Source organism: Anolis carolinensis, chromosome 6, assembly GCF_035594765.1.
Source record: "Anolis carolinensis isolate JA03-04 chromosome 6, rAnoCar3.1.pri, whole genome shotgun sequence".
In the NCBI taxonomy this organism is placed as follows: domain Eukaryota; kingdom Metazoa; phylum Chordata; class Lepidosauria; order Squamata; family Dactyloidae; genus Anolis; species Anolis carolinensis.
In genome coordinates, this window is record NC_085846.1 from 90,676,238 (window position 1) to 90,701,354 (window position 25,117).

General features: G+C 45.1%; 1 protein-coding gene across 5 annotated transcripts in view; it reads right to left on the reverse strand.

Moving 5' to 3' along the window:
* nxph1 (neurexophilin 1) overlaps window positions 1-24,833 on the reverse strand; it is a 210,983-nt gene extending 186,150 nt beyond the window's left edge. Inside the window, exons 1-2 of one of the 5 annotated variants that reach the window (XM_062957822.1) lie at window positions 24,145-24,833; window positions 22,126-22,287 (exon numbers count right to left, since the gene is read on the reverse strand). In XM_062957822.1, the coding sequence (XP_062813892.1) occupies window positions 22,126-22,287; window positions 24,145-24,280 (298 nt within the window). In that variant the 5' untranslated portion in view covers window positions 24,281-24,833. Of the gene's footprint in view, window positions 1-22,125; window positions 22,288-22,745; window positions 22,765-22,992; window positions 23,867-24,144 lie in introns of those variants that run through there. The other 4 variants (XM_062957823.1, XM_062957824.1, XM_062957821.1 and 1 more) reach the window with 4 other exon arrangements.
* Window positions 24,834-25,117: the final 284 nt, after the last annotated feature.

The following is a 25,117-nucleotide window of genomic DNA, read 5'->3' on the forward strand; positions in this document are numbered from 1 at the left end:
ATAGTTTTTTAACTGTCAAACTACCTCCTCTTCAGTCCTCGGACTCGAGCCGTGTTTTTACACCACTGTTTTTTAAGCTGGTAATGCTGTATGCTGACTGTGACTTCAGTTATATCTTATGTCTTATTGACCCAACATGAACACAGAAGAGTCTCACTGATCAAAGCCAAACGGGCCTACCACTGCTGAAATAAGCAGATTTCTTGGATTGGACTTGTTGAAGAAAAGCATATAACACATCATATCAGGTTATTATTATCCAAATAAAGCACCATAAATGCATGTTATACAACCAAGGAGACATAAGAAGTCGTTCTATATGCTGAAATGATATGTTGCTATTGCTTACTTTATGAATTTAGCTTCAAAATATCACAATATAATGGAATCATTGACTACAGAAATGGCTAGATTTTTCCAGAGGATAGACGGTTTGCTGTTATGGAGTGTATCTTTGTGTCATGGGTTGTGGTGTGTGGGCGTGGGGCCGGCCAACGGTGGCCGGCCCCCCGGGTCTGATGGGCTTGGGCCCACATTTTGAAAGCAGACGTGAAGAAAGCATGCCCTTCCCCCTCTGGGTTCAGCGGTGTGGGCGTGGGGCCGGCCAACGGTGGCCGGCCCCCCGGGTCTGAGGGGCTTGGGCCCACATTTTGCAAGCAGACGTGAAGAAAGCATGCCCTTCCCCCTGTGGGTCCAGCGGTGTGGGCGTGGGGCCGGCCAACGGTGGCCGGCCCCCCGGGTCTGAGGGGCTTGGGCCCACATTTTGCAATCAGACGTGAAGAAAGCCTGCCCTTCCCCGTGGGTTGCGGCGTGTGGGCGTGGGGCCGGCCAACGGTGGCCGGCCCCCCGGGTCTGAGGGGCTTGGGCCCACATTTTGCAAGCAGACGTGAAGAAAGCATGCCCTTCCCCGTGGGTTGCGGCGTGTGGGCGTGGGGCCGGCCAACGGTGGCCGGCCCCCCGGGTCTGAGGGGCTTGGGCCCACATTTTGCAAGCAGACGTGAAGAAAGCATGCCCTTCCCCCTGTGAGTCCAGCGGTGTGGGCGTGGGGCCGGCCAACGGTGGCCGGCCCCCCGGGTCTGAGGGGCTTGGGCCCACATTTTGCAATCAGACGTGAAGAAAGCCTGCCCTTCCCAGTGGGTTGCGGCGTGTGGGCGTGGGGCCGGCCAACGGTGGCCGGCCCCCCGGGTCTGAGGGGCTTGGGCCCACATTTTGCAAGCAGACGTGAAGAAAGCCTGCCCTTCCCCGTGGGTTGCGGCGTGTGGGCGTGGGGCCGGCCAACGGTGGCCGGCCCCCCGGGTCTGAGGGGCTTGGGCCCACATTTCCTTTTTTTTTGGTCTTCTCTCTCTTTCTCTGGGAAGGGTGCCGGCCAACGGTGGCCGGCCTAGTATTTTAAAGTGTGGGCCTTTTTGGCGGTGGCTTTTTCTGTCTTTTCTTTGGTCTTTGCTGCCTCTCGGCCTACGTGGCCGAGTTTCCCCGATGTACCGCCTCTCTCTTCTCTCGCCGGCTGTCGTTCTTTAGCCCTTTATGCTATTTTGCACAGAAGCCTCCTTTGGGGCGGTGTCCTCTGGTTTTTTCTCTCTCTCTCTCTCTCTCTCTCTCAGGGATGCGTGCCGGCAAACAGTGGCCGGCCCGGCTTAATGTATGGGCCTTGTCGCCTGTGGCTTTTTTCTTTCTTTTCTTTTCTTTTCTTTTCTTTTTGCTGCCTCTCGGCCTACGTGGCCGAGTTTCCCCCGATGCACCGCCTCTCTCTTCTCTCTCGGCTGTCGTTCTTTACCCCTTTATGCGAGTTTGCACCGAAGCCTCCTTTGGGGCGGCGGCCCCTCTTTCTTCCTGTCTGGGAATCGTGCCGGCCAACGGTGGCCGGCCTAGTATTTTATAGTGTGGGCCTTTTTGGCGGTGGCTTTTTCTGTCTTTTCTTTGGTCTTTGCTGCCTCTCGGCCTACGTGGCCGAGTTTCCCCGATGTACCGCCTCTCTCTTCTCTCGCCGGCTGTCGTTCTTTAGCCCTTTATGCTATTTTGCACAGAAGCCTCCTTTGGGGCGGTGTCCTCTGGTTTTTTTTCTCTCTCTCTCTCTCTCTCAGGGATGCGTGCCGGCAAACAGTGGCCGGCCCGGCTTAATGTATGGGCCTTGTCGCCTGTGGCTTTTTTCTTTCTTTTCTTTTCTTTTCTTTTCTTTTTGCTGCCTCTCGGCCTACGTGGTCGGGTTTCCCACGATGCACCGCCTCTCTCTTCTCTCGCCGGCTGTCGTTCTTTACCCCTTTATGCGATTTTGCACAGAAGCCTCCTTTGGGGCGGCGGCCCCTCTTTCTTCCTCACAGGGAAGCGTGCCGGCCAACGGTGGCACGCCTAGCATTTCAACGTGTGGGCCTTGTCGGCCTACGTGGTCGACGTTTTTCCCACGATGCACCGCCTCTGTCTTCTCTCGCGGCTGTCGTTCTTTACCCCTTGGTGCAATCTTGCACAGAACCCTTCTTTGGGGCGGCGGCCTCTATTTCTTCCACTCAGGGAAGCTTGCCGGCCAACGATGGCCGGCCTAGTATTTCAGTGTGTGGGCCTTGCCGGATGTGGCTTATTATTTCTTTTCTTTTATTTTCATGAAATCAGCGGGGGAGGATGGGCGGGTTGTGTTTCCACAGAACACCACTCAAAGAAACAGTTAGCGGTATCCTATACTGTTCTAAATTGCTCGACAACATAATGATAGAATCATAGAAACATGGCACCAAACATCATATAATCATAAAGCTAGAAGAGACCATCCAGTCCAACGCCATTCTGCCATGCAAAAACAATATACAGTAGAGTCTCACTCATCCAACACTCGCTTATCCAATGTTCTGGATTATCCAACTTATTTTTGTAGTCAATGTTTTCAATATATTGTGATATTTTGTTGCTAAATTCGTAATTACTACGTAATATTACTGCGTATTGAACTACCTTTTCTGTCTAATTTGCTGTTAAACAAGATTTTTTGGGGCTTAATTTGAAAAATAACCTAATTTGCTGTTCAAAAGGCTTTTCCTTAATGTCTCCTTATCATCCAACATATTTGCTTATCCAACGTTCTGCTGGCCCGTTAATGTTGGATAAGCGAGACTCTACTGTATCCAGAAATATCTGGTGCTGTAACCGATATATCATTTACCGTCCCGGAATACTAGCCAGATGGCCCATGAATGGTCACAAAAGTCATAGAAATATGGTCACAGAAGTCATGGAATAATAGAAACATGGTCCCTAAAGTCATAGACTCAAAGAACCAAGTAACAGAATCATCCCAAAAGTCCTAGAATCCTAAAATGATAGAATCATAGAGTCATGGCGCCAAACATCATAGAATCATAAAGGTAGAAGAGACCATCCAGTCCAATGCTATTCTGCCATGCAAAAGCAATATAACACTCTTGCAGGCTTCATCATTACTGGATCCGTCCTTCAGGACTTTTGCAAACGTTGGATGTGCAATGTTGCTATTTCATCCAAGGCAGAAATTCAACTCATTCTTGGATGGACAAACAGAACCACAACTGCTAACGTTCCCTTAAGGCAGTGTTTCTCAACCTGTGGATCTCCAGGTGTTTTTACCTACAAGTCCCAGAAATCCCAGCCATTTTACCAGCTGTTAGGATTTCTGGGAGTTGAAGGCCAAAACATCTGGGGACCCACAAGTCGAGAACCACTGCCTCAAGGGAGAAACTGTGGCATTACCTCCGAAGTTAAAAAATTGGAAAAACCAAACTCTTCCTTGAAAAGCTGTGATTGTCTAGACATGTGGGGGTTAAATCTAGGGCAAAGGAGGGTAAAAATAGATGGGAGGGTCCAATGTGAAAGGTTTGGAACCCCTCCCCTTATATATAAAACAAAGACTCCGCCTCCAATATGTGGCATTCAGTGTGTGTCCACACCAGGGTAGAATTGGCACCATGCTCTCCAGATCAGCCATGCACGTGCCACATTATGCCCCTTCCATGTTCAGGGAGTTTGACAGATGGAAGGGCTATCTGAGCCTTGCGAAAGTGGTTACGGAGATCATCGCGGAACGCAAGAAGGTCCCATTTCCATCTCAGAGTTGGGACACAATGGAGTACGACATGCAGCTAGTCCTCAACGAGGACAACTTTGAAACAGCATCACAATGGGTTAATGGAAGCAGTTCCAGCAGCAAGAGCTCCAAAGGTAGTGCCAATGGCCAGGCTTCCCAAAACAAGGAGATTTGCAATTTCTGCAAACACAACGGGGAATCCAAGCAGGTCTATTCGTCCCACCGGCTGAAGGGGATGGACGGCACCGTGGAGTGCCCCATCTTGCGCAAATACACCTGTCCGCTCTGCGGTGCCACGGGCGAAAAGGCCCATACTTTAAAATACTGCCCACTGAGCCAAGGGAAGAGGTCGCTGTATCGCAAGTGCGGACGTAACTCGGCTGGACGCAAGGTGAGGAGATAAGAAGATCAGGAGAAGACCGAAGCATTTATTCTTAGTTTTAGTTTGACTTTGTAAAAGAACAACATTTGATTTCGAGCATCATTAACACTCTTTACATTTCCTCCCACTTTGTTTCAGGTTTGGAGAATGGAAGCCCAATTCTCTTAGACTACATTTGTGAGTCCAGAAATGTTTTTTTATGTATATTGTTGCCTTCTTTCACATTTGTTGTACCTAGGTTAATTATATTGTGTTTCTTTTAGATGTGTCAGTTGCCTAGTGTGATGACTCATGGGCCCTGCAGTCCTATTCCTGACAGTATTGTGGCAGATGAGGAGGAAAATATGGAGTTTTCCCCAGATTTCCGGTCGGAGTCAGAGCCTTGGCAGCTGCCTGAAGTTCTAGTCCAAGAACCAATTAAACCTGACCTTGGTGGGAACTCTCCCCCTTATGGGAGAAAACAGGCTTACACGACTGATAGAGGATCGAGAGAAAAATTTAGAAGTAGTGCTCGCCTTGCTGCCAAATATGCCACTGATTAGAAGTATTTCCCCTGAGAAAATACGGGGAGTCTTGCACCTGCAAGCTGGTTTCCTTCGCTCCCTGTTCTCTAGGGAAAGTGATTGTTGTTTGGGGAAACGAGACCCAATATAGGGAAATTGCGCGAAGGATTCCTTGCGGAGTCAATTCGTCAGCTCCTGGAGAGAGGTCATGTGTGTGTGGACTTCGAATCCTGTTCCTTGCCTCCTGAATCTAGTTCCAAGCCTTGTCCTCGTCTCACGGATTTACCACAGATCTTGTTCCATGCTTCAAGTTGCTTTGCCTTTAGCCACAGCTCCAGCCACGTTCCAAGTAACTTTCAGCCTTGTGTCAAGCTTCATTGGATTCAAGACTTTTGCTGTTTTCCCAACGCTTTGCTTGGCAAAGCGTGTGTTGCGGTTATTGGATTATAATCTTTGGACTCTAATATTTCATATTGGACAATAATCTGCTGGACTATATTTGGCCTCATTTGAAAGGTCTGCTTCTGAACTTTATTCTACACTTGTTTTTATTGACTTTATATATTCCTTTAATAAAGATATTAGATAGAATCTGGCCTCAGTGTATGGTTATTGGTGCCCAGCAGCCTAGATCCTGACACCTTGTATCATGCTTTTTTATACATATAATCATGTTTTTTACATATGTAATATCACGTTCCTTTGACATCTGTAATTGCCTTATATCATATTTTATATTGTGTTTTATATATGCAGTTACTTTACATGTTTCTTTTATGTATGGATGTATAATTTTTACATGTTTAATTATATTATTTGCAACTATAATTGCCTAATATCATGCTTCTTTTATATATGCAATGACATCATGTTTATTTAACGTATATAAGTGCCTTATATCATGTCCGGGTTATCATGTGTGTCTCCAGAGGGATGCAGCCCTATCCTTTGCAGGGAAAATATAGAAATATCTTCTAAATGGCTACTGTCTAGAATTTTGTTTTGTAAAGAAAGGAAAAGTTTATATGCTATTGGAAAGAAAGATACTATTTTATGTTTAAATTTTGGAAAGGAATAGAATTGGTTATTATTACTGTGGTCTAACCTTCAATTGTTTGCAAGTTGTTCTAAAGTTTGGATCGTAGAGTTTAATAAACAGAGTTTATGGTTTTGGCATCAAAACTGTTCATGTTGTGCTTAAATGGGATTGAATTTTCTTTAATTTGTGGCCCATAATAGGCTGGTTATAAGCCTGATCTGGAAGGCAGCCAAGGCAAAGACCATTGAGCTGCTGAACTTGCAGACTGAAAGGTCCCAGGTTCAAATCCCGGGAGCAGAGTGAGCGCCCGCTGTTAGCTCCAGCTTCTGCCAACCTAGCAGCTTGAAAACATGCCAATGTGAGTAGATGAATAGGTACCGCTGTGGCGGGAAGGTAATGGCACTCCATGTAGTCATGCCGACCACATGACCTTGGAGGTGTCTATGGACAACACTGGCTCTTGGGCTTAGAAATGGAGGTGAGCACAACCCCCAGAGTCAGACATGACTGAACTTAACGTCAAGGGATACCTTTACACACACACATATGCAGGGACTACACCAATTTAACAAAGTTTCAGCCACAAAAACAAAGTTTCTAAAGTAGAGCAATGACTTTCACAGTAAAGACAACCCAATTTAACAGGAAATAAGACTTTCAAACCAGGAACAGATTTCTGCAATTATTAAAAAATGGTTCATTATAAAAGCTATGAAAATTTGCCAAAAATCAGAGGATAAGGGAAACGTTCCACATTTTGGTGAGCTATCAGTGTTAAATGTGTTCTACCACTGTACCAAGTTTGAAGAAGATCACTCAAAAAATGAGGGCGGGAGAGCCCCCTAAGTCCCCCCCCCTTCGGGCTGTTTTTGGGCCACCGCGCATGCGCGTCCGCCATTAACGAATTAATTTAGAAAATAACGAATTTTCGTTAATTTCGAAAAATTTTGGGGGCCAAATTCGTTATTACCAACAAAAACGAAAAACTGCCCCCTCTAGTTTTGAAACGAGTTTAGAATCAAATTTTTCATGGATCGATCAAGCCTACTGAGTATTCATGGCCACAGAAAATCATGAAATTTATGGGGTTGTACGTCATTTTGAAAGCACACACATACAATACACACACATGGAAGCAGAATTTTAATACTAAGTGAAAAGTGTTCCCTCTGAGATCCAAAGACTGTAATCCTCAACAGAGGGACTTCTTTTGAAGAACTTAGACTCCTAATCCCATCAAAAGGGCAACAAGGGACCCCAAAATAAGACACTCAAAAAATAAGACACTTGAGGATTGCAACTTTGCGTCTCTAAAATCGCTTTCAAAATCTAGTACAAATAGGGAGAAGTATTGCCTGGACTTTTCTGGGCTCTCTACCGTCTACAGTCCACCTCCAACAAGTGTGGAAAAGGCAATGTTTAGAACTAACTTTATGTAGTAGTTTGAAGGTTAGATTATGATTCTGGAGATCAAGATTTGAATCCCACACTTGGAAACCCATTGGGTCACCTTGGGCAGGTCACACCCTCTCAGCCTCAGATGCAGCAAGACCACCCTCACCTGAACATTGCTCAGAAAGCCCTATGATAGGATTGCCTTGAGTTTGAAGGCAGGCAACAACATCAACAAATATTTTCTCATACTGGCAGGAGTGTAGAAGACATTGGTTTCAGCACTGCTGAAGGAGGAGGCCTACCTCTTTACTTGTATGACAATGAGAAAGAGGGAGGCTAGGGGTGCATCTACACCAGTGATTCCCAACCTTTTTTTGACCAGGGATCACTCTCCAACATTAGTACCAAAAGGGTTACCAATCAATTTTTTGTCAACTTTAGATTTATTTTGGTTATTTGGGATGCTAATTCAGAAAACTGCATTGGATAGACCACATCAGCTTTAGTTACTGATACAGAACATATGTCATCCAGTAGTTGCCATCTGTTGGCCCACAGAAAACCATATTTAATTATTGAGAGCTGGTGTGGTCTAGCCAATGCAATTTTCTGAATCAGCATCTCAAATAACCCCAGGAACAGACCTAAAAACAAAGACACCAAGAAAAAATTGGTTGGACTGCTGTAGTAACCTGAGACCCACCATATTTTAGGTCTTGAGGACCATTGGTGGTCCATGGACCACAGGTTGGGAACTACTGATCTACACTGTAGGATGAATGCATCTTGACACCACTTTAACTGCCCTGGCTCATGGCATCATGGGACTTGTAGTTTTGCACAGTTTAGCCTTCTCTGCCAAGGAGTGCAGGTGCCTCACCTAACTACAACTCCCAGGATCCTATAGCATTGAATCATGGCAGATACAGTTGGGTCAAACTGCATCATGTGCAGTAGAGATGCATCCTAGGACTCATGCAAATCAAATTTGTATTTGTATCCAACCTAATTTGTATTTAGGCGGACATTTCAACACATCAGATGCAATCCGGATCAAGCAATACAAATGAGATCGGGTGTTAAGCCTGGTTGCAAAAACAAAGGGATCTGCAGCCAGAACACCTTTCAAGCTTATTCAAGCTTTAGTTGAGACATTCCTGCAGGCATATGCTTGGGATCAAGTCCTACTGAACACAATGGGGAGCTTTTCTGGATACATATTTCTAGTCAGGTAGCGACTATACATCCCCATCATCAAATGTGTCTTGCAGTGCTCTCCTTTTTTTTTTTTACAGTAGTACCTTCTTACCCTCAAGAACTTCCCCCTTAACCTCTGTACCTGGTCCAGGGCTATTGGTTTTTCAGTGGCAGGGGAGGGCAAAGCAGGCAAGTCTTTCCCTTTTCCTAGGCTGGATCTACACTGGATCTTCCCTATATCCCAGGATCTTATCCAATATTATTTGCTTTGAACTGGATTATATGAGTCTACAATACCAGATAATCTAGGATCAGATCCTGGGATATAGGGCAGTGTAACTCCAGCTCTAGTGGCCTTAGATGAGGATAAGCAAAATCGAAGGACACTCTGGCCCCATCCACAGTGCTATGTAATGCAGTTTTACTGCATTGAACTGGATTGTATAAGTCTTCACTACAAGCAGTTAAACTGCATTATATGGTGGTGTAGCTGGGACCTCTAAAATAGGGCTCCTATTATGCATCAGCATTAGGTTGGTGTAAATCACATTACACAGAGAGACCAAATTAGGATCATTGAGGCTTTGGGAGAGGACCCTGAATCCTTGTTGTTTAGGCACAGATCCTCTCCAGTGTGTATAAATCCAGCCCAGGCCTTGACCCAGTTTCTGTGCTTGAGATGTGATCAGAACTCCATCTACACTGACCATTTGATACAGTTCGAAGCTACATTTAAACTGTAGTGGCCAGATAACAGCAAAACTCCCAGAAAGTAAGGGCCCTTCCACACAGTCATATAATTCAGAATTTCAAGGCAGAAAATCCCACGATATCTGCTTTGAACTGGGCTATCTGAGTCCACACAGCCATATATTCCAGTTCAAAGCAGATAATGTGGGATTTTATTCAGCTATGTGGAAGGGGGCTTGGAAGGAAGGAAGGAAGGAAGGAAGGAAGGAAGGAAGGAAGGAAGGAAGGAAGGAAGGAAGGAAGGAAGGAAGGAAGGAAGGAAGGAAAAAGAGGGAAGGAAGGAAGGAGGGAGGGGAAAGAAAGATGGAAGGAAGGCATGCCCTTAATATGCCTCAGGCCCCTTCTACACTGAAATATAATCCAGATTATAAAACCAGATAATCCACATTATCTGCTTTGATCCAGATTATATGGGTCTACACTGCCATACAATCCAGTTCAAATCAGATAATCTGGATTTTATATGGCAGTGTAGAAGAGGCCTGTGTGTTTTGTATCGTCACCAGCAACCAGGCCTCAAAACGATTAATTTCCTATGGAATCACCCGCACAGAGAAACTATCGCTTTGAAACTGCATTAAATAATCAATGTAGATAGAACTTGCGTTCCTGCGCTTGATATATGCTCACTTTCTCCTCTGCCGTTTTCATCTCTCAACAAACCGCATACTATGAGTCTATACAATGCTATTCAAACTACATTATGTGGCAGTGTACATCCAGCCTTGGTCAGTATAGATATGGCCCACGATGCCTTTGAGGAGGCCAACATCGAAGGTCCCGCACTTTCTCGTCCATAAATATTGCGCAAATGCCGGCTTCTTGCCCACCCTTCGGCATTCTTGGAAAGCGGTGGCAGATCTTTGGAAGGAGAGAGGGAGAGGGAGCGAGTGGAGGGAGCCTGGCTGGCTGGCATTTCCTTCCTCCTATCAATCTGACAGAGCCAGCTCTGGAAATGGCTGGTAATATTCATCGGGGGAGCACTTTCATTAAACGTAATTCATTCGACTTTCACAATAAATTGAGTGACATCCTCGCGGCAGAAACCTTTTTATCCTTGATGAAGTGCTTGCCAAGCTTTTGCAAAAAAAAAAAAAAAAAAAAAAGCAAGGGGGGTTGTTGGGGGGGGGGAGTTAGGAAAGGGAGGGAGAAGCAGGCTTCCAGCAGAGTCGTCAACATGTCAATCCTCGGCATGAAAATGGCTCAAACCCTATTTACCAGTCACCCAAGGGGGTGCTTTCAGAGGCTGACTTACAAGAGCCGGCTGGGACTTAAACTAGCTGGCAAATCACCAGGATAAGGGGGAGGGAGAGATCCTAAAACATGGGAAGAGGGTGGAAAAGCGCCTTTCCTTGCCAAAGCTTGGCTCACCCGCTTGGCCTCTGACTGCCACAGCTAATAAATAAGGTGGTGGGTCTTTTTAAAAGGTATTTTTAATGTACATTGAAATTATACTCTAGAATAGACTAAAATAGACTAAAAACTATATATAAAAGGGTTTAGAATGGATCTGGCTCAAACCTTTTGAGATGGAGGCAAGGTGGCCTTCCAAAATGTCAACCATAAACTGCTGCAAAAGAAGAAGGGAATTGTACAGGGAATTTTATTTATTTATTATTATTTATTTACCATATTTATACCCCGCCTTTCTCAACCCCTGGGGGGGACTCAAGGCAGCTTACAAAGGGCACTACATAGTGTCTACAGCATAAAACATGAGAAGGTTACATTAAAATTAAAATAAGCATACATAAAAACATATTTAAACATTATTATTTATTTACCATATTTATATCCCGCCTTTCTCAAGGGGGGCATTCAAGGTGGCTTACAAAGGGAACTACATAGTGTCTACAGCATAAAACATGAGAAGGTTACATTAAAATCAAAATAAGCATGCATAAAAACATATTTAAATACAAGCCAATGTTATGACAAAGCTGGGATCCATCCCTCTTTCAGGCTGCTTTGAGTCTCCTGGTGGGAGAGGAAAAGCTGGGTATAAATTGCAGATGAGATTAGTAAACTAGTTAGTTCCAAGACGTTTTCTATCAAGAATGTATTTCTTTTTTTATTCAATAAATATTGTTGAACCTAAAGTTCTGACTCTGCAACCCTAAACTATCCTGAGGAATGGAAGCTTATCCTAACTCACCACACCTGTTTCTGCCAATTATGAAGTTTACTTCTAGTGCACCCTATATTTAGGGTGGAATCATAACGGAAGGTTATTTTGAGCCTAACAGCCCAGATTCCCCAACAAAGGGTTATGGGCCCAGGCAGGGGCCCATATCGGAAAAGGGAAAATTGCTTTAAAGGATTGGTAAAAAGGAGCAGAGAAAGGTTTCTCAAAGAGATTTTGTAGCCTTTTTTTATTTTAAATGTTATTTTTCCGGATTTTGAACTTTGATTTTTGGATTTTCTTGCTAATCTCATCTTCTAAAGGAGGTAAAAGGTAAAAATATCCCTGCAGCTACATTTTGTCTAGAGAGATGGAAAATGTGCATCCTCATAGGTAGAAAGAAAAATAGAAGACAATGGTGAATGGCCACGTGGTCAGATAGGGGCAATAAAACTTTAAAAAGGAAGTTGCCTCACAGAATTGCATTGCTACATCATCAAATTGGGGTGGAGACAGAGGCTAAAAGGAGGAGGAAAGCCAAAGCCCTTTTGGGAAACATTCATAGGAATGTAGGGAAAGAAATCCCCCAGCTCAGCCTTGTCCCTAGACTCATTGAGGACTGGAAACTTGATGACACAAGAGACTTGTGCAGTTCAAGAATGAAACCCAACAGAAAGTGGGCTATAAAATAATAATAATAATAATAATAATAATAATAATAATAATAATAATAATAAATACTAGCCACCTTGTACCTAAGGCTGGATCTACACTGCCATCCAATGCAGTTTGCCATATCATGTAGTCCAAACCCAGCCTGGATCAGTGTGTAGACCTATATAGTGCAGTCCTTATGGGTCTACATTGATCCAATCTGAGAGTGCGATGGTTTGCAACCGAAACAGGAGAGAACCAGTCGAATTGTAAAGCTACAAGATAGCAATTCGGATGAACTGCTTGCGATGCAAACGGGACTCGTAATAAGCCATGTTGGTCACTGTATTACTTCTGAGTAGATCCATTTAAGCCTAGGCTGGGTCCCAAAGCAGGCTGGCTTAGGATGAGGCTCCCTAAAAATCGATAAGGCTTCTGAATGCAAGGTCGGAGGGAAATGGACACATTCGCTATAGAGGAAGCCCTCGCTTGATCCTATTAACTTTCTTCGGGAAAGATGACACAATAATCGTATTTTTTAATAGTCTGCGATTTTATAGACATTTCTGACCCACTGGAGTGACTTTAGGCAAGGCAATAGCTAAGCTTTTCTGGGCAAACCTTACCAAGAAAACCCGGCGATGGGGCAAAAGGAAGGCTGGAAAGAGCTTGAAGATCAGCAACAACATCCTGTTGAAGTTAACACGCCTAGACTTGCGCCGTGGCAAGGAGGAGGCGGTATTCCTAGGGAGGCTTACTCAAAAGTAAGGCGCAGATATCCGAGGAAATGGCAGCGGAGTAAGGGGAGGAAGGATAAAAGTAACGGGAAAGAGTGCCCTATGATTTGGCTTACACACACACACACACACACACACATATTATCTACCCTGTTTCCCGAAAATATGACACTGTTATAGTTATTTTTCTTCAAGAAGACACACTATGGCTTATTTTCAGGGGATGTCATATTTTTTATTAAGTATGGTACAACAATTTGCATTTATGGGATGATCTCTCTGGACTCAGTAGCAGACTGCTTGCTGAAGCTTTCCCCCTATCCCTGGTGTTTGTGTGGCGTGAGAGAGACCCACACACTGCTTCTGGTCAGTGCTGGGGAGCAGCAGCTTTACTGGTGTTTATGGGAGATGAGAGAGACCCACAGACTGTTACTGGTTGGTGATAAGACGGAGAGTCCCACAGTGCTGAGTAAAAATGGCAGCCACAGCTTTACTTCTTCCCCCTGAGGACACACAATACCTAAAGCAGAGAGTCCTGCTCCTCACTTCACGGAGGAGACTTATACTTCCACTTTCTATGTCTACTTCTATGCCTTAGCTTGCAGCACACACAGAAGGATCTATTTGGGTATGGTTTATATTGTGCAAACACTTAGAAATCCTACTAAGGCTTATTTTTAGGGAAACTGTATGTGTGAGAGTCAGGCTAGATCTACACTGCCCTATATTCCAGGATCTGAACCCAGATTATCTGTTTATCTCAGATTGGCAGTGTAGATTCCTATAATCCAGTTCAAAGCAGATAATCTGGGATCAGATCTTGGAATAGAGGACAGTGTGGTTCCAGCTTCACCTAAAACCCAACTAGAGTCTCCGATTTGCAGCTCTCTTTAAACAAGGGAGGGGGGGGGGTAATAGTTCAAATACTTAAAAAAAAACTATAAAAATCCAAGGAAATTTTTGAAAGGAGGGAAAGACTTTTGAAAAACCTTGCCAAGGGTGGGTTAGAGGAGGACAACCGGCCTGACTTGGGAATGGTTTAGCGGGAAACGTTTCTCTTCTGTTGTCAAAGGCATTCATGGCTGGAATTACTGGGTTGCTGTGAGTTTTCCAGGCTGTATGGCCATGTCCATAAACATTATCTCCTCACGTTTTGCCTGCATCTATGGCAGGCATCCTCAGAGGTTGTGAGGTCTGTTGAAGACTAGGCAAGAGGGGTTTAATATAGAAAGTCCAGGGTAGGAGAAAAAACTCTTGTCTAAACTTTAAAATCAGGTCAGTAAATAAAGAACAACACTCAGAAAACAGGAGAATTCCAGACAGGAAACAATCAGGGCCAGCTAACACCTCCTAACAAAGGATTCCCCCAGGCAGGAAGCAGCCACTCATTGAAGCTGCAAAATCAAGGTGGTCAATTGCTACATTCAACCTTGCCTCAAACAGACAAAGAGTTTTTTCTTCCACAGATATATAAACCCCGCTTGCCTAGTTTTCAACAGACCTCACAACCTCTGATGCAGGCGAAACGTCAGGAGGGAATGCTTATGGAACAAGGCCATACAGGCCGGAAAACTCACAGCAACCCAACATTTTTCTTGCCGGAGGTTTAGTCCCTGTGTTGGCGCTTAAAATGACCCCAATCGGCACCCCTTGAAACAAAAGTGCGCAGAATTCCCCAGCCTACAATATAGTTGGAAAATAAAACTCCCCAAAATGCCTAGTCTCGACATCTGTCGCGTCTTTAAAGCAGTTCCTACTTGAACAACAAGGCCTCCAAAAGTTCAGGAATCGGAGACTCCACGGCCACGCCAAAAGACAACTCAGGGTCTCCGCCAGCTGCTCGGGTTTCTAGAGACACACGCAAAGAGGACCAGACGTTGCTTGCAGAGAACATTCACTCCTCATACAAATAAAAAGAGCTTTTGGGGACATGCAAATCCCTGTCCTCTGACTTTCTTCCAACTGGTTTAAGAATCTGGGTCAAACTAAGCTTTTTCCAGGTCGAGCGGCTCCATCCGACGCTCTCGTGGAGCTTTGGAGTCTTGAATGTCACCCACACGAGTGGTGGTGGAATCTGGAGACTCCTGTCTCCCGACTCAAGGAAATCAGGATGATTCAGTCCGAGCCTGAGCGCATTGACACAAAAGTTACACAGAAACCCAGTGAATTCACTTATGAAATCTATTATAGCTGACTTAGAACCGGGTGAGAGTTTAGGTCTTACATACAGGAACCTGAAATCTCAATGTTTTTTAAAAAATATTTTATTTTTATTAATGTATTATTTTATTATATTGTTATTTTTCATTTTTAAATATTATATATATATAATATTGCATATAAATTAAAATAGTATATATAATGAAAAACAAAACTATAATAAAATAATATATTTATCATATTTGAATATTATATATCTGTGTGTGTGTATGTATATAATATTCAAATATAATATTTAAATATATTATTTTATTATAGTTTTGTTTTATCATTATATATTATATATAGCTTCACTCAATCCTGACGTGTCTAAGACCTAGACTCTGGGTATTAGGTTGCATTACATTGTGAATTAAGACACACTGTACAGGTTATTCAATCCCATTTCCTTCGACGGGCAAAGAAAAGCAGAGCAGCTAAATCACCTAAACTGAATTGAGTAGGAAAGGGAAAGGTATATGGAAGACATTCTTTTCCACACCCTCTTAAAAATTAACTTGAGGAGCAGCCGAGAGTTGGAGTGGAGAAGCTAAGAGAAGGTTTTATGCGATCAGAGTCTAATAAAGTCCTCCGCGGAGGAGATACGTACTCGACCTCCACGGTGGAGAAAACGCAGGACGACACCAGGGAGTTTAGGATTCCCGAGTGTCACTACAATGGGAATACGCATCTGCAATACCCCGGAGGTGGAGGTAGAGAGACTAAATACTAGTTTTGGCTCCGGAGGAATCTACCTAGTCTGTCCACTACGCCTCCTATACTTCGGATTCAGTCGCTGCAACCCAGAACTTCCCGCAAGCGCCCCGTTTACAGTACGAGTTTCAACCTGTCCCCCTTCTGAACGCAGTCGGGATGTCTTAAAAGTTCGTTTCCTTTTAAAAGAACTGGCTTCCCCGCTATTGAAGGTTGGCTTGAAGAAAGCTGTGGCTAAATACTGAGCCTTGCCCCTGCGGTGTCCTATGGTCACGCATGGAAACGTGTGTTAAGTCCAACTTGCCATAGGTTAAGATTCCTAACTTTCTTTCCGGTGTTTTGTAGAGAATTAGAGAAAACAGCATCACAGGTATACTACTTAGTAGTTACATGTGTCCCGTCTATAGAAGGACAGGCGTGAATGTCTATATTACGTAAGTATGTATGTATTCAGTATGTGTGTAATTGTGTATATGTCATATATATATATATATATATATATATATACACAATTACATACTATACATATATATATAGTATGTGTACAGTATGTGATATATTTTATATATATATATATATAAAATATATGACACATAAACAGTCACACACATACTATAAATACATACATACTTACTATACATATATATGACACATATACATTCACACACATACTGTATATACATACTATACATATAAATATATAAGTATATATGACATACATATACTGTATATACATACTATACATATATATATGACACATACACAATCACATATACTGTAAATACATACATACTATACATATATATTTGACACATACACAATCACATACAAACTGTACAAATACATACTATATATATATATATATAGTATGTATGTGTACAGTATGTATGTGATTGTGTATATGTCATATATATATTTATATTTTTAGTTTGTATATATGTATGTATATACAGTATGGGTGTGAATGTGTATGTGTCATATATATATATATATTGTATGTATGTATGTGTACAGTATTATGTGATTGTGTATGTGTCATATATATATATGTATAGTATGTATGTATTTACAGTATATTTGTGACTATGTGTCATATATATATGGTATGTTTATACAGTATGTGTATGTGTCATATATATTGATATATTTATATGTATAGTATGTATGTATACAGTATGCATGTGAATGTATATGTCATATATATGTATAGTAAGTATGTATGTATTTATAGTATGTGTGTGACTGTTTATGTGTCATATATTTTTATATATTTGTATGGATTGTATGTATATATGTATATACAGTATGTGTGTGTTTATGTGTTATATATACATTTATACATTAACACATACATATGAATGCACTATATGTGTGTATTAATATATGTATACATATATATGCATATGTATGTGTATGCATATATATGTACATGTACAATAGATATGTATTGTATGCATATTCTATAATAGGCATATAGTATATGCATACACATACACATATGTATACAAACGTATTTATAGTGGTGTGTTTTGATATATATTAGAGAGGTGGGTAACAAATAAAATGTATTATTATTATCAATGTTAATAATAATATATATACATACACATGCAATCCATCATATATAGCATTTGTAATGTGTGTTGCATTAAAGTGTGCATAGGTCTCCTTTCATTTAAATGAAATACATAAACACACATCTACATACTTATTTGGAGTATTAAAATATCCACATTCTACTCATGGGAATTTTAATTCTAGACACTGAATTTATTTTTATCCACACCCTTGTAGTATTTTGGACACTGTCTCTGCTATTTTGGTTATACTAGCCATGCTATGAAATGTATCAGCCCACAGGCAACTTAAAGGCGCACATACACACACTATTTGGGATATTATTCTTCCCCGACATGCCTTTTGTAAGGTCCATCTCAGCAGCCTACTGGGAAAGGTCCAGAAAATGACATCAGACCCAAGTTTCCGCTCAAAAGCTGTTCCAAAACCTTCGGTAATCCACCCTCCCACCGTGAGCCATATAAAAATCTGCCTTATCACTTCTGCTTATTTTAAATCAGGAAGAAAAAGCACAGTAGATGTGGGAGGGAAATAAAACAATCCAGCTAAATAAAGAGAAAAAAGGCCCTACAAGGAACACCTCCTTCAGTCCTATCTGTCTTCCTGGCCTTCCTCCCAGTTAATAGCCCCATTAGGAAAGTCCTCAAGTAATCAGAAATGATTCCAGGCAAGTGCAAATCGGTTTTGAACACTAGGCCAAAAAGGCAAGAATCTCTCACTTGTGGCCCAGAGAACAGGAGATCCAAGACAGAACACTGTAGACAACACACTGTAGGAATATGGGAATCCATATCGCATAGGTTTTGTGTTTACAAGCATCCCAATGTTGTATTGTTCTTAATACTATTTCTTCTTTGAGAAAAAGTAGGAGGAAGATAAGCAGACTCGGAATTAAAGTGAACATTGATCTATTTTTCTACCCCATTGCCTTTGTTGAAATCCTATGCCTTCCAATAGTCTTGTCCTATAGCTTCTTCTAGGAAAGGCAGACTTAAAAAAAGTGTTTCTGGCTTAGCAGGGGATGCAAATACATAAAGGAAGCCCTGGAGGGTCATTGCTAAGAGGAGACTTATTATGGGATGGCTCCCCAGGAAGAAATAGGAGGAAATGTAGCACAGACCAAGGAGTTTTAAGTAAATTGCAGGTAAGCCTGGGAAAGTCCTGATACACCAAGACACATGAAACTGGTGTGTGTCTTCCAGGGTCATATTGCGTATTAGGAAATCTCTCTTTTTCCATATTTCATTCTCCTGACTCTTGTCTTGCCAAATATTTGGTCGGGGAAGGCAGGAAAAGCATCCAGGTAATGAAGATTCAGCCAAAAGGTAATTGAATATGTATAATATGTGTACTGAATGGTTTCCCAGTTTACAATGAAATGAAGACTAAAGGAAGTCATTGGGAAAGAGTTTGAGAGTGGGAACTAATCCAGGGCTCTTTTGCCTTCTCCACCAAAGATCCTATCCCAAAGACACCTTCTGTGATTCCATAGCAGTTCAAGTAATATCAAACTGCATTCATTATATAGTGTGGATGCATTTCCACCTAACAGTAACATAAGGAGAATGAAGTGTGGAAAACTGGGATAAGGATCTACCCCTTGAAAGATGCATAGTCTGCTAAGGTTGGATCTACACTGCCATACAATCCATATTATCAATACAGATAATCTACTTTGGATTATATGAGTCTACACTGCCATATAATCCAATTCAAAGCAGATAAGCTGAATTTGATATGGCAGTTTAGATGGGGCCTAGGGGGCCCTTCCACACAGACATATAACCCAGAATATCAAGGCAGGAAATCACACAATATCTGCTTTGAACAGAGTGATCTGAGTCTACACTGCCATATATTCCAGTTCAAAGCAGATATTGTGGGATTTCCTGCCTTGATATTCTGGATTATCCGGATGTGTAGAAGGGTCCTAGGTCCTCCCTGATCCCCACTATGCTGCGGATATTAAAGGATCGCTGATATACTAAGGGGTGCAGCTCCACTGCAGAATTAATTCAGTTTGACACCACTTGAACTGTCATGACTCAATGCTATGGAAACATGGGGGTTGTAGTTTGACATTGCCTAGGCTTTCTCTGCCAGAGAGTGCCACACTACAATACAATTCGCACCATTCTAAAGCCGTGGTCGTTCAGATGCATGCATTGTACAGTGCAGATGCACACTTCTTGCTCCCTTTTCAAGACGAAATGAGAGGGACGAAAGTCAATATCTCTTCTTATAGGAAATGAAGTCCTTCTCAAGAGCGACTCTGGTGCCTTGGTGGGTGAAGGTTGTTCAGGCAAAGCGAGGCCATCCGAATCCAACCCAGCTGGAAGGGCTGGGCTGGGACGGGGCGCCCTCGAGCGGCCGAACCTTGCAATTGCAGGCGCCAAGAAAGAGCCCTTTGCAAACGAAATGTACTTGGGGAATTCGGAAGGAGAGGTGTGAAGGACTTGTCGGATCCCCGAGCTGTCTCTCAAGCTTTTTTTTGCCCAGGTCTACAAGTCCCAGGCAGAGAGCGGAGTCCCAGGCTGGCTTTACAATGCAGAATTCATAATGTTTGACTCCCCCACTTTAACTAGGATTTGCCATTTGGTGAGATAACTAATACTGTGTTGTCGAATAGTTTCATGGCCGGAATCATTAGGTTGCTGTATGGCCATGCTCCAGAAGCATTCTCTCCTGACGTTTCGCCTGCATCTATGGCAGGCATCCATAGATATGTTGGAAACTATGCAAGTGGGATTTATATATCTGTGGAATGTCCATGGTGAGAGAAAGAACTCTTCTCTGTTTGAGGCAGGTGTGAATGTTTCAATTGGCCATCTTGATTAGCATCGAATACCTTGGCAGCTTCAAAGCCTGGCTGTTTCCTGCCTAGGGGAATCCTTTGTTGGGAGGTGTTAGCTGGCCCTGATTGATTCATGTCTGGAATTCCTCTGTTTTCTTTATTTATTGTCCTGATTTTAGAGTTTTTTAAATGCTGGTGGCCAGATTTTGTTCATTTTCATAATTTCCTCCTTTCTGTTGAATTGTCCACATGCTTGTGGATTTCAATGGCTTCTCTGTGTAGACCAGGTGGGGGAAACTTCTGCCCAGGTGTTTTGGACTTCTGCCCAGGTGTTGAAGTCCAAAACACCTGGAGGGCAGAAGTTTGCCCATGCCTGGTGGTGGCTTGAGTGGTCCAGCATTTCTGTGTTTTCAAATCATATGCTGTGTCCAGGTTGATTCATCAAGTGCTCTGCTATGACTGACTTCTCTGGTTGGATTAGTCTGCAGTGCCTTTCATGTAAACAGCCGGACCTTGAAGCTGAAAGGCTGTTCGATGCTAATCAAGCTAATCAAGCTGGCCAATTGCAACATTCACACCTGCCTCAAACAGACAAGAGTTCTTTCTCCCATTCTGGACCTTCCACAGATATACAAACCCCACTTGCATGGTTTCCAACAGACTTCACAACTTCTGAGGATGCCTGCCATAGATGTGGGTGAAAAACTCACAGCAACCCAATAACGAATGCTCTTTGGCAAAGAAGGCTGTAGACCTTGCAAAACTACAGCTGCAAGGACCCCATACCATTGAGCCATGGCTGTTTAAAAGTGGTGTGAAGCTTCATTCATTCTGCACCCTCGGATCTCCCCCTTGCTGCTGTTTCTTTGGAATTTTTGGGATCTGGGAGGAAGGAAGAGTCCGGTTGTGTTGCCTGGCGTCCTTTGTGGCGACCTTACAGTACAATCGCATTTTATGGGCGAGAGGGACAGGGAATAGTTGATGGGGGCATTGTTGGTTTATGTTTATGCCATGTAATGCAGTTTGAATCTGCACTATTGGTCAATGGAGAGTGATACATTCCGGCTGGATCTACACCGCCCTATTGTCCAGGATCTGATCCCAGATTATCTGCTTTGAACTGGATTATATGAGTCTACACTGCCAGATAAACTGGGATATAGGGCAGTGTAGATCCAGCCGCAGTTCAGCTGCATTATATGGTCAGTTAACGCGGATTATATGGCAGTGTAGATCCGGCCGCAGTTCAATTGCATTATATGGTCAATTAATCCGCATTATATGGCAGTATAGATCCAGCCGCAGTTCAACTGCATTATATGGTCAGTTAATCCACATTATATGGCAGTGCAGATCCAGCCTTGTTAGGCGAACACATAGAGATAAATGATCTCCTGGAGCAACTACAGAACCCTTCATCCACTTGCATTCATTCCAAGCCAGAAGAGCCGGTTCCAACCCGGAGACAGACTTCCCCTGAACCCCCAAAATGCCTCCTAAGTGATCCAAGGGCCTCCTTTCGGGGCCTATCAAGCGGCAACCCGATTCGGTCCCCACCCCGCCCCCTCTGGCGTCCACACCCAGCTCTGTCTCACTCCGCTTCGCTTTGGCAGAGCTCTTAACGCTTTCTTCGTTCCGTGAGGATGGGCACTTTGTCTCTCTCTCAACTCCAGAAAGAGGAAAACAACATCTCCATCGCTCCAAGCCAGAGAAATGGGAGTTCTAGTCCAGTTTAAGGGCCCTGGCTTGGAGGGAGGGAGGGAGGCTGCGGGTGAAGAAGATAGGGAAGAAAAGTTTGGCAGAACACGCTTTCCCCAAAGCGGACCCTCTTGAACTTTAAATCCCAGTCTGGGAGCAAATTGGAGCCTTCTTGGCATTCTTTATGAGCCACTGAGAGAGATGGGACGGCGGAACTCCACACTAGAGAAAGCAGTCTGGAGTAAAGGACTCAGGTCGGGTGGAAGAGCAACAGCGCTTGGGAACGGGCGCTTCGTGGGTGTGGGGAAGGCAACTCACCAGGTAGAGAGCCGGTTGCAGCAGGAGCACGGCGTACCAGTAGAGCGGCTGCATCCTCCCGGCTCAAACTCCCCCGGCTTGGCCTTGGCTGGCGCTGGCTTCCTCCTGGGACATATAGATCCACCGGGCATCTATCGACTTCTTCAGGGAAGGGCCGCCAGCCTAGAGCGGGAGGAAACCACAGGATCCATGACCAGAACTGGCAAAGGCAAGGGAGGAAGGTGGCGGGGAGGAGGGGCAGGGCGCAGGACAGAGCGAGGGGCAGGCAAAGGGCACCCCAGGGAGGTCATTCACACCCCTCCCCCCCAAAAAAGAGAGAGAGAGCAAAGGGCGGAGAGACAAAGGGGAGAGGATGCGGAGTGACTCCGGAGCAAAGGGAGGCGGAGAGGGATGTGGTCCACTCGCCACTTCCTATGGAAGGACTTGTGTCTGTGTGTACGTGGAGCCCCGATCTGGGGTCCCAACCCAGCCCCCCCCCCCCCCCCCCCCCGTATGTGTGTGTGTCTGGGTCCGAAGGTGGAGAGAAGGAGAGCTTTTCCCAGAGATCACTAAGAGTTTGGGTCAAGATCCAGGGACTTGTGGACCGCTCCTTGCTTTTCCACCCCTCAAGCCACGCTCACACGAGCAAGTGTGCCCGGATTGGTGCGGGGAGCTGTCCAAGGGCTGAGCTGGTGTCTGGATCACACTAACACACGAGAGACGTCCCCTGGATCCGTCCCTCTGGACTGACTTTCAGCCTCCGGGCTCCAAGGTTGTTCCTCGGATCACAAACATACAGGTCTCTCACTCTGAAGTGGCTTTGAACCCGGGTTCAGTGCTTCAGAGTTGCCCCTCGGATCCGCATTCATTGCCATACACGGCTCTCACCTGGATCTGCTACTCTGAACTCGGGTTTCAGGTTCAAACCCCAAGGTTGACCCGGGTTGTCTCTATTATCCACACACACACACACACACACACATGAGTCTCTCATTCTGAACTGACTTTGAACCCGGGTCAACTCCAGAGTTGACTCGGTTTGTCTCTCGCGTCCATCCATACACACACACACACACACACACACACACACACGGGTCTCTCATTCTGAACTGACTTTGAACCCGTGTTAACTCCAAAGTTGACCCGGGTTGTCACTCACATGCATACTCATACATACACACACACACACACACACACACACACACACACACACGGATCTCTCATTCTGAACTGACTTTGAACCCGGGTCAACTCCAGAGTTGATTCGGGTTATCTCTTGCGTCCATCCACATGCACACACACACACACACACACACACACGGGTCTCTCATTCTGAACTGACTTTGAACCCAGGTCAACTCCAAAGTTGACCCGCGTTGTGACTCGCATCCATATACACGCACACACAGGTCTCTCTTTCTGAACTGACATTGAACACGGGTCAACTCCAGAGTTGACCCGGGTTGTCTCTCGCATCCATACACACGCACACACGTGTCACTCATTTTGAACTGCCTTTGAACCCGTGTTCTGGGCCCCGGCGTCCAAAATTAACACGCCTTCCTAAGGTGGTCCCCACAGACAACCGATCTGTCCCTCCGCACAGCCTTTGAACCCGTGTCCTGGGCTCCAGCGTCCTGAGGCTGACTCGCGGGCAAAGATTGCTCCTTGGATCCACACTCACGCCTAGACACGGGTCTTTCCCCCCGATGTGACACCCTCCGACTGGTTTGGAATCGGGACTCTAGCGTCTCAAGGTTATCTCCTTGGATCCATACACACGCAACCATTGAGGGGTCTCTCATTCTGTAATAGCTTTGAACCAGTGCTCCGGGCTCCAAGGTTGACGAGTTCCCAAGGGTTCTCTCACCCGGGTTACTCTGAAGTAGCTTTGAACCCGTGTTGAACTCCAGGGTCCAAAGTTGACACCTAGGACGAGGATGAGGACGAGGACGGTGCTGCTTAGATCCAGAACATCCCCGGCTCTCTCAGATCCACACACACACACATCCAGGCATTCTGAAATGGGCTTGAACTCACCTACAGACTCATACATATACATAGACCCTTTGTCCCGCGATGAGAGGGGAGGGGGATAACCCGGTCTACCTACTGCCTCTGGGGTCCGAAAGCGGGCGTCGATCTCCGGCGAGAGTCCATAGGAGAAGCCCGGCATCCGGCGGCTCCGGTCTCGGGCGGCGTCTACACGGGTTCGGGGTCCCGCCTTGGCCGCTGGCCCCCCATGGCGCGTCCCGAGAGGTCCCCACGAAGTCCCCACGAGGCCCCCGAGCCTCTGAGGAGGGGGAGAGAAGGGAGGCGACCCTCGGACGGCAAACTTGCCCCGAAGGAGGCGGGAAAGCAGCCTCCTCCTCCGCCCTCCTCCTCGGCAGCCTCCAGCCAAGGGTCCTCCTCTCTCTGGCTCTCGGTTCAGATTTCTACGGGAAGGACTTCGGGGCTCTCCGCGACGCCTCGCTCTTTAACTTTCGATCCAAATCTCGCGGCCAAGACCTGGGCGGCTGATCCTCTCTTTCGGGGGAAGGAAGGAGGGAAGGGAGGGGGAGGAAGGGGGAGGAGGAGGAAGAGGAGGAGGAGGAGGAGGGGGGGGAAAGCGGAGCGGTGCCAGCGCCGGAGAGAAAAAGCCTGCGAGCGCGGTCCCAGAGTCATTGCAGGGAGGCGAGGAGCAGAGAGAGAGAGAGAGAGAGAGAGAGAGAGAGAGAGAGAGAGAGAGAGAGAGAGAGAGAGAGAGAGGAGCAGAGAGGGGGAGAGGAGGAGGAGGAGGAGGAGGAGGAGGCGGATGCGAGACTCAGGGCGGGAAGGGGGCTTCTAGCCTTTCTCGCCCCGACCCTCCGCGGGGAGGAAGGGGGGGGGGTGAAGAAGCGAATCAGAGCCCGCTTTGGGCGCCCTGCAACGCCGCCGCCCCGCCGCCAGGGGGCGCCCTTCTCTTGGACCCGAAAGAAGCCTTCCCCTGCCTCCCCCCTTCTCCTCCTCGTCACCCCAGATGCTTCCCTTGCTT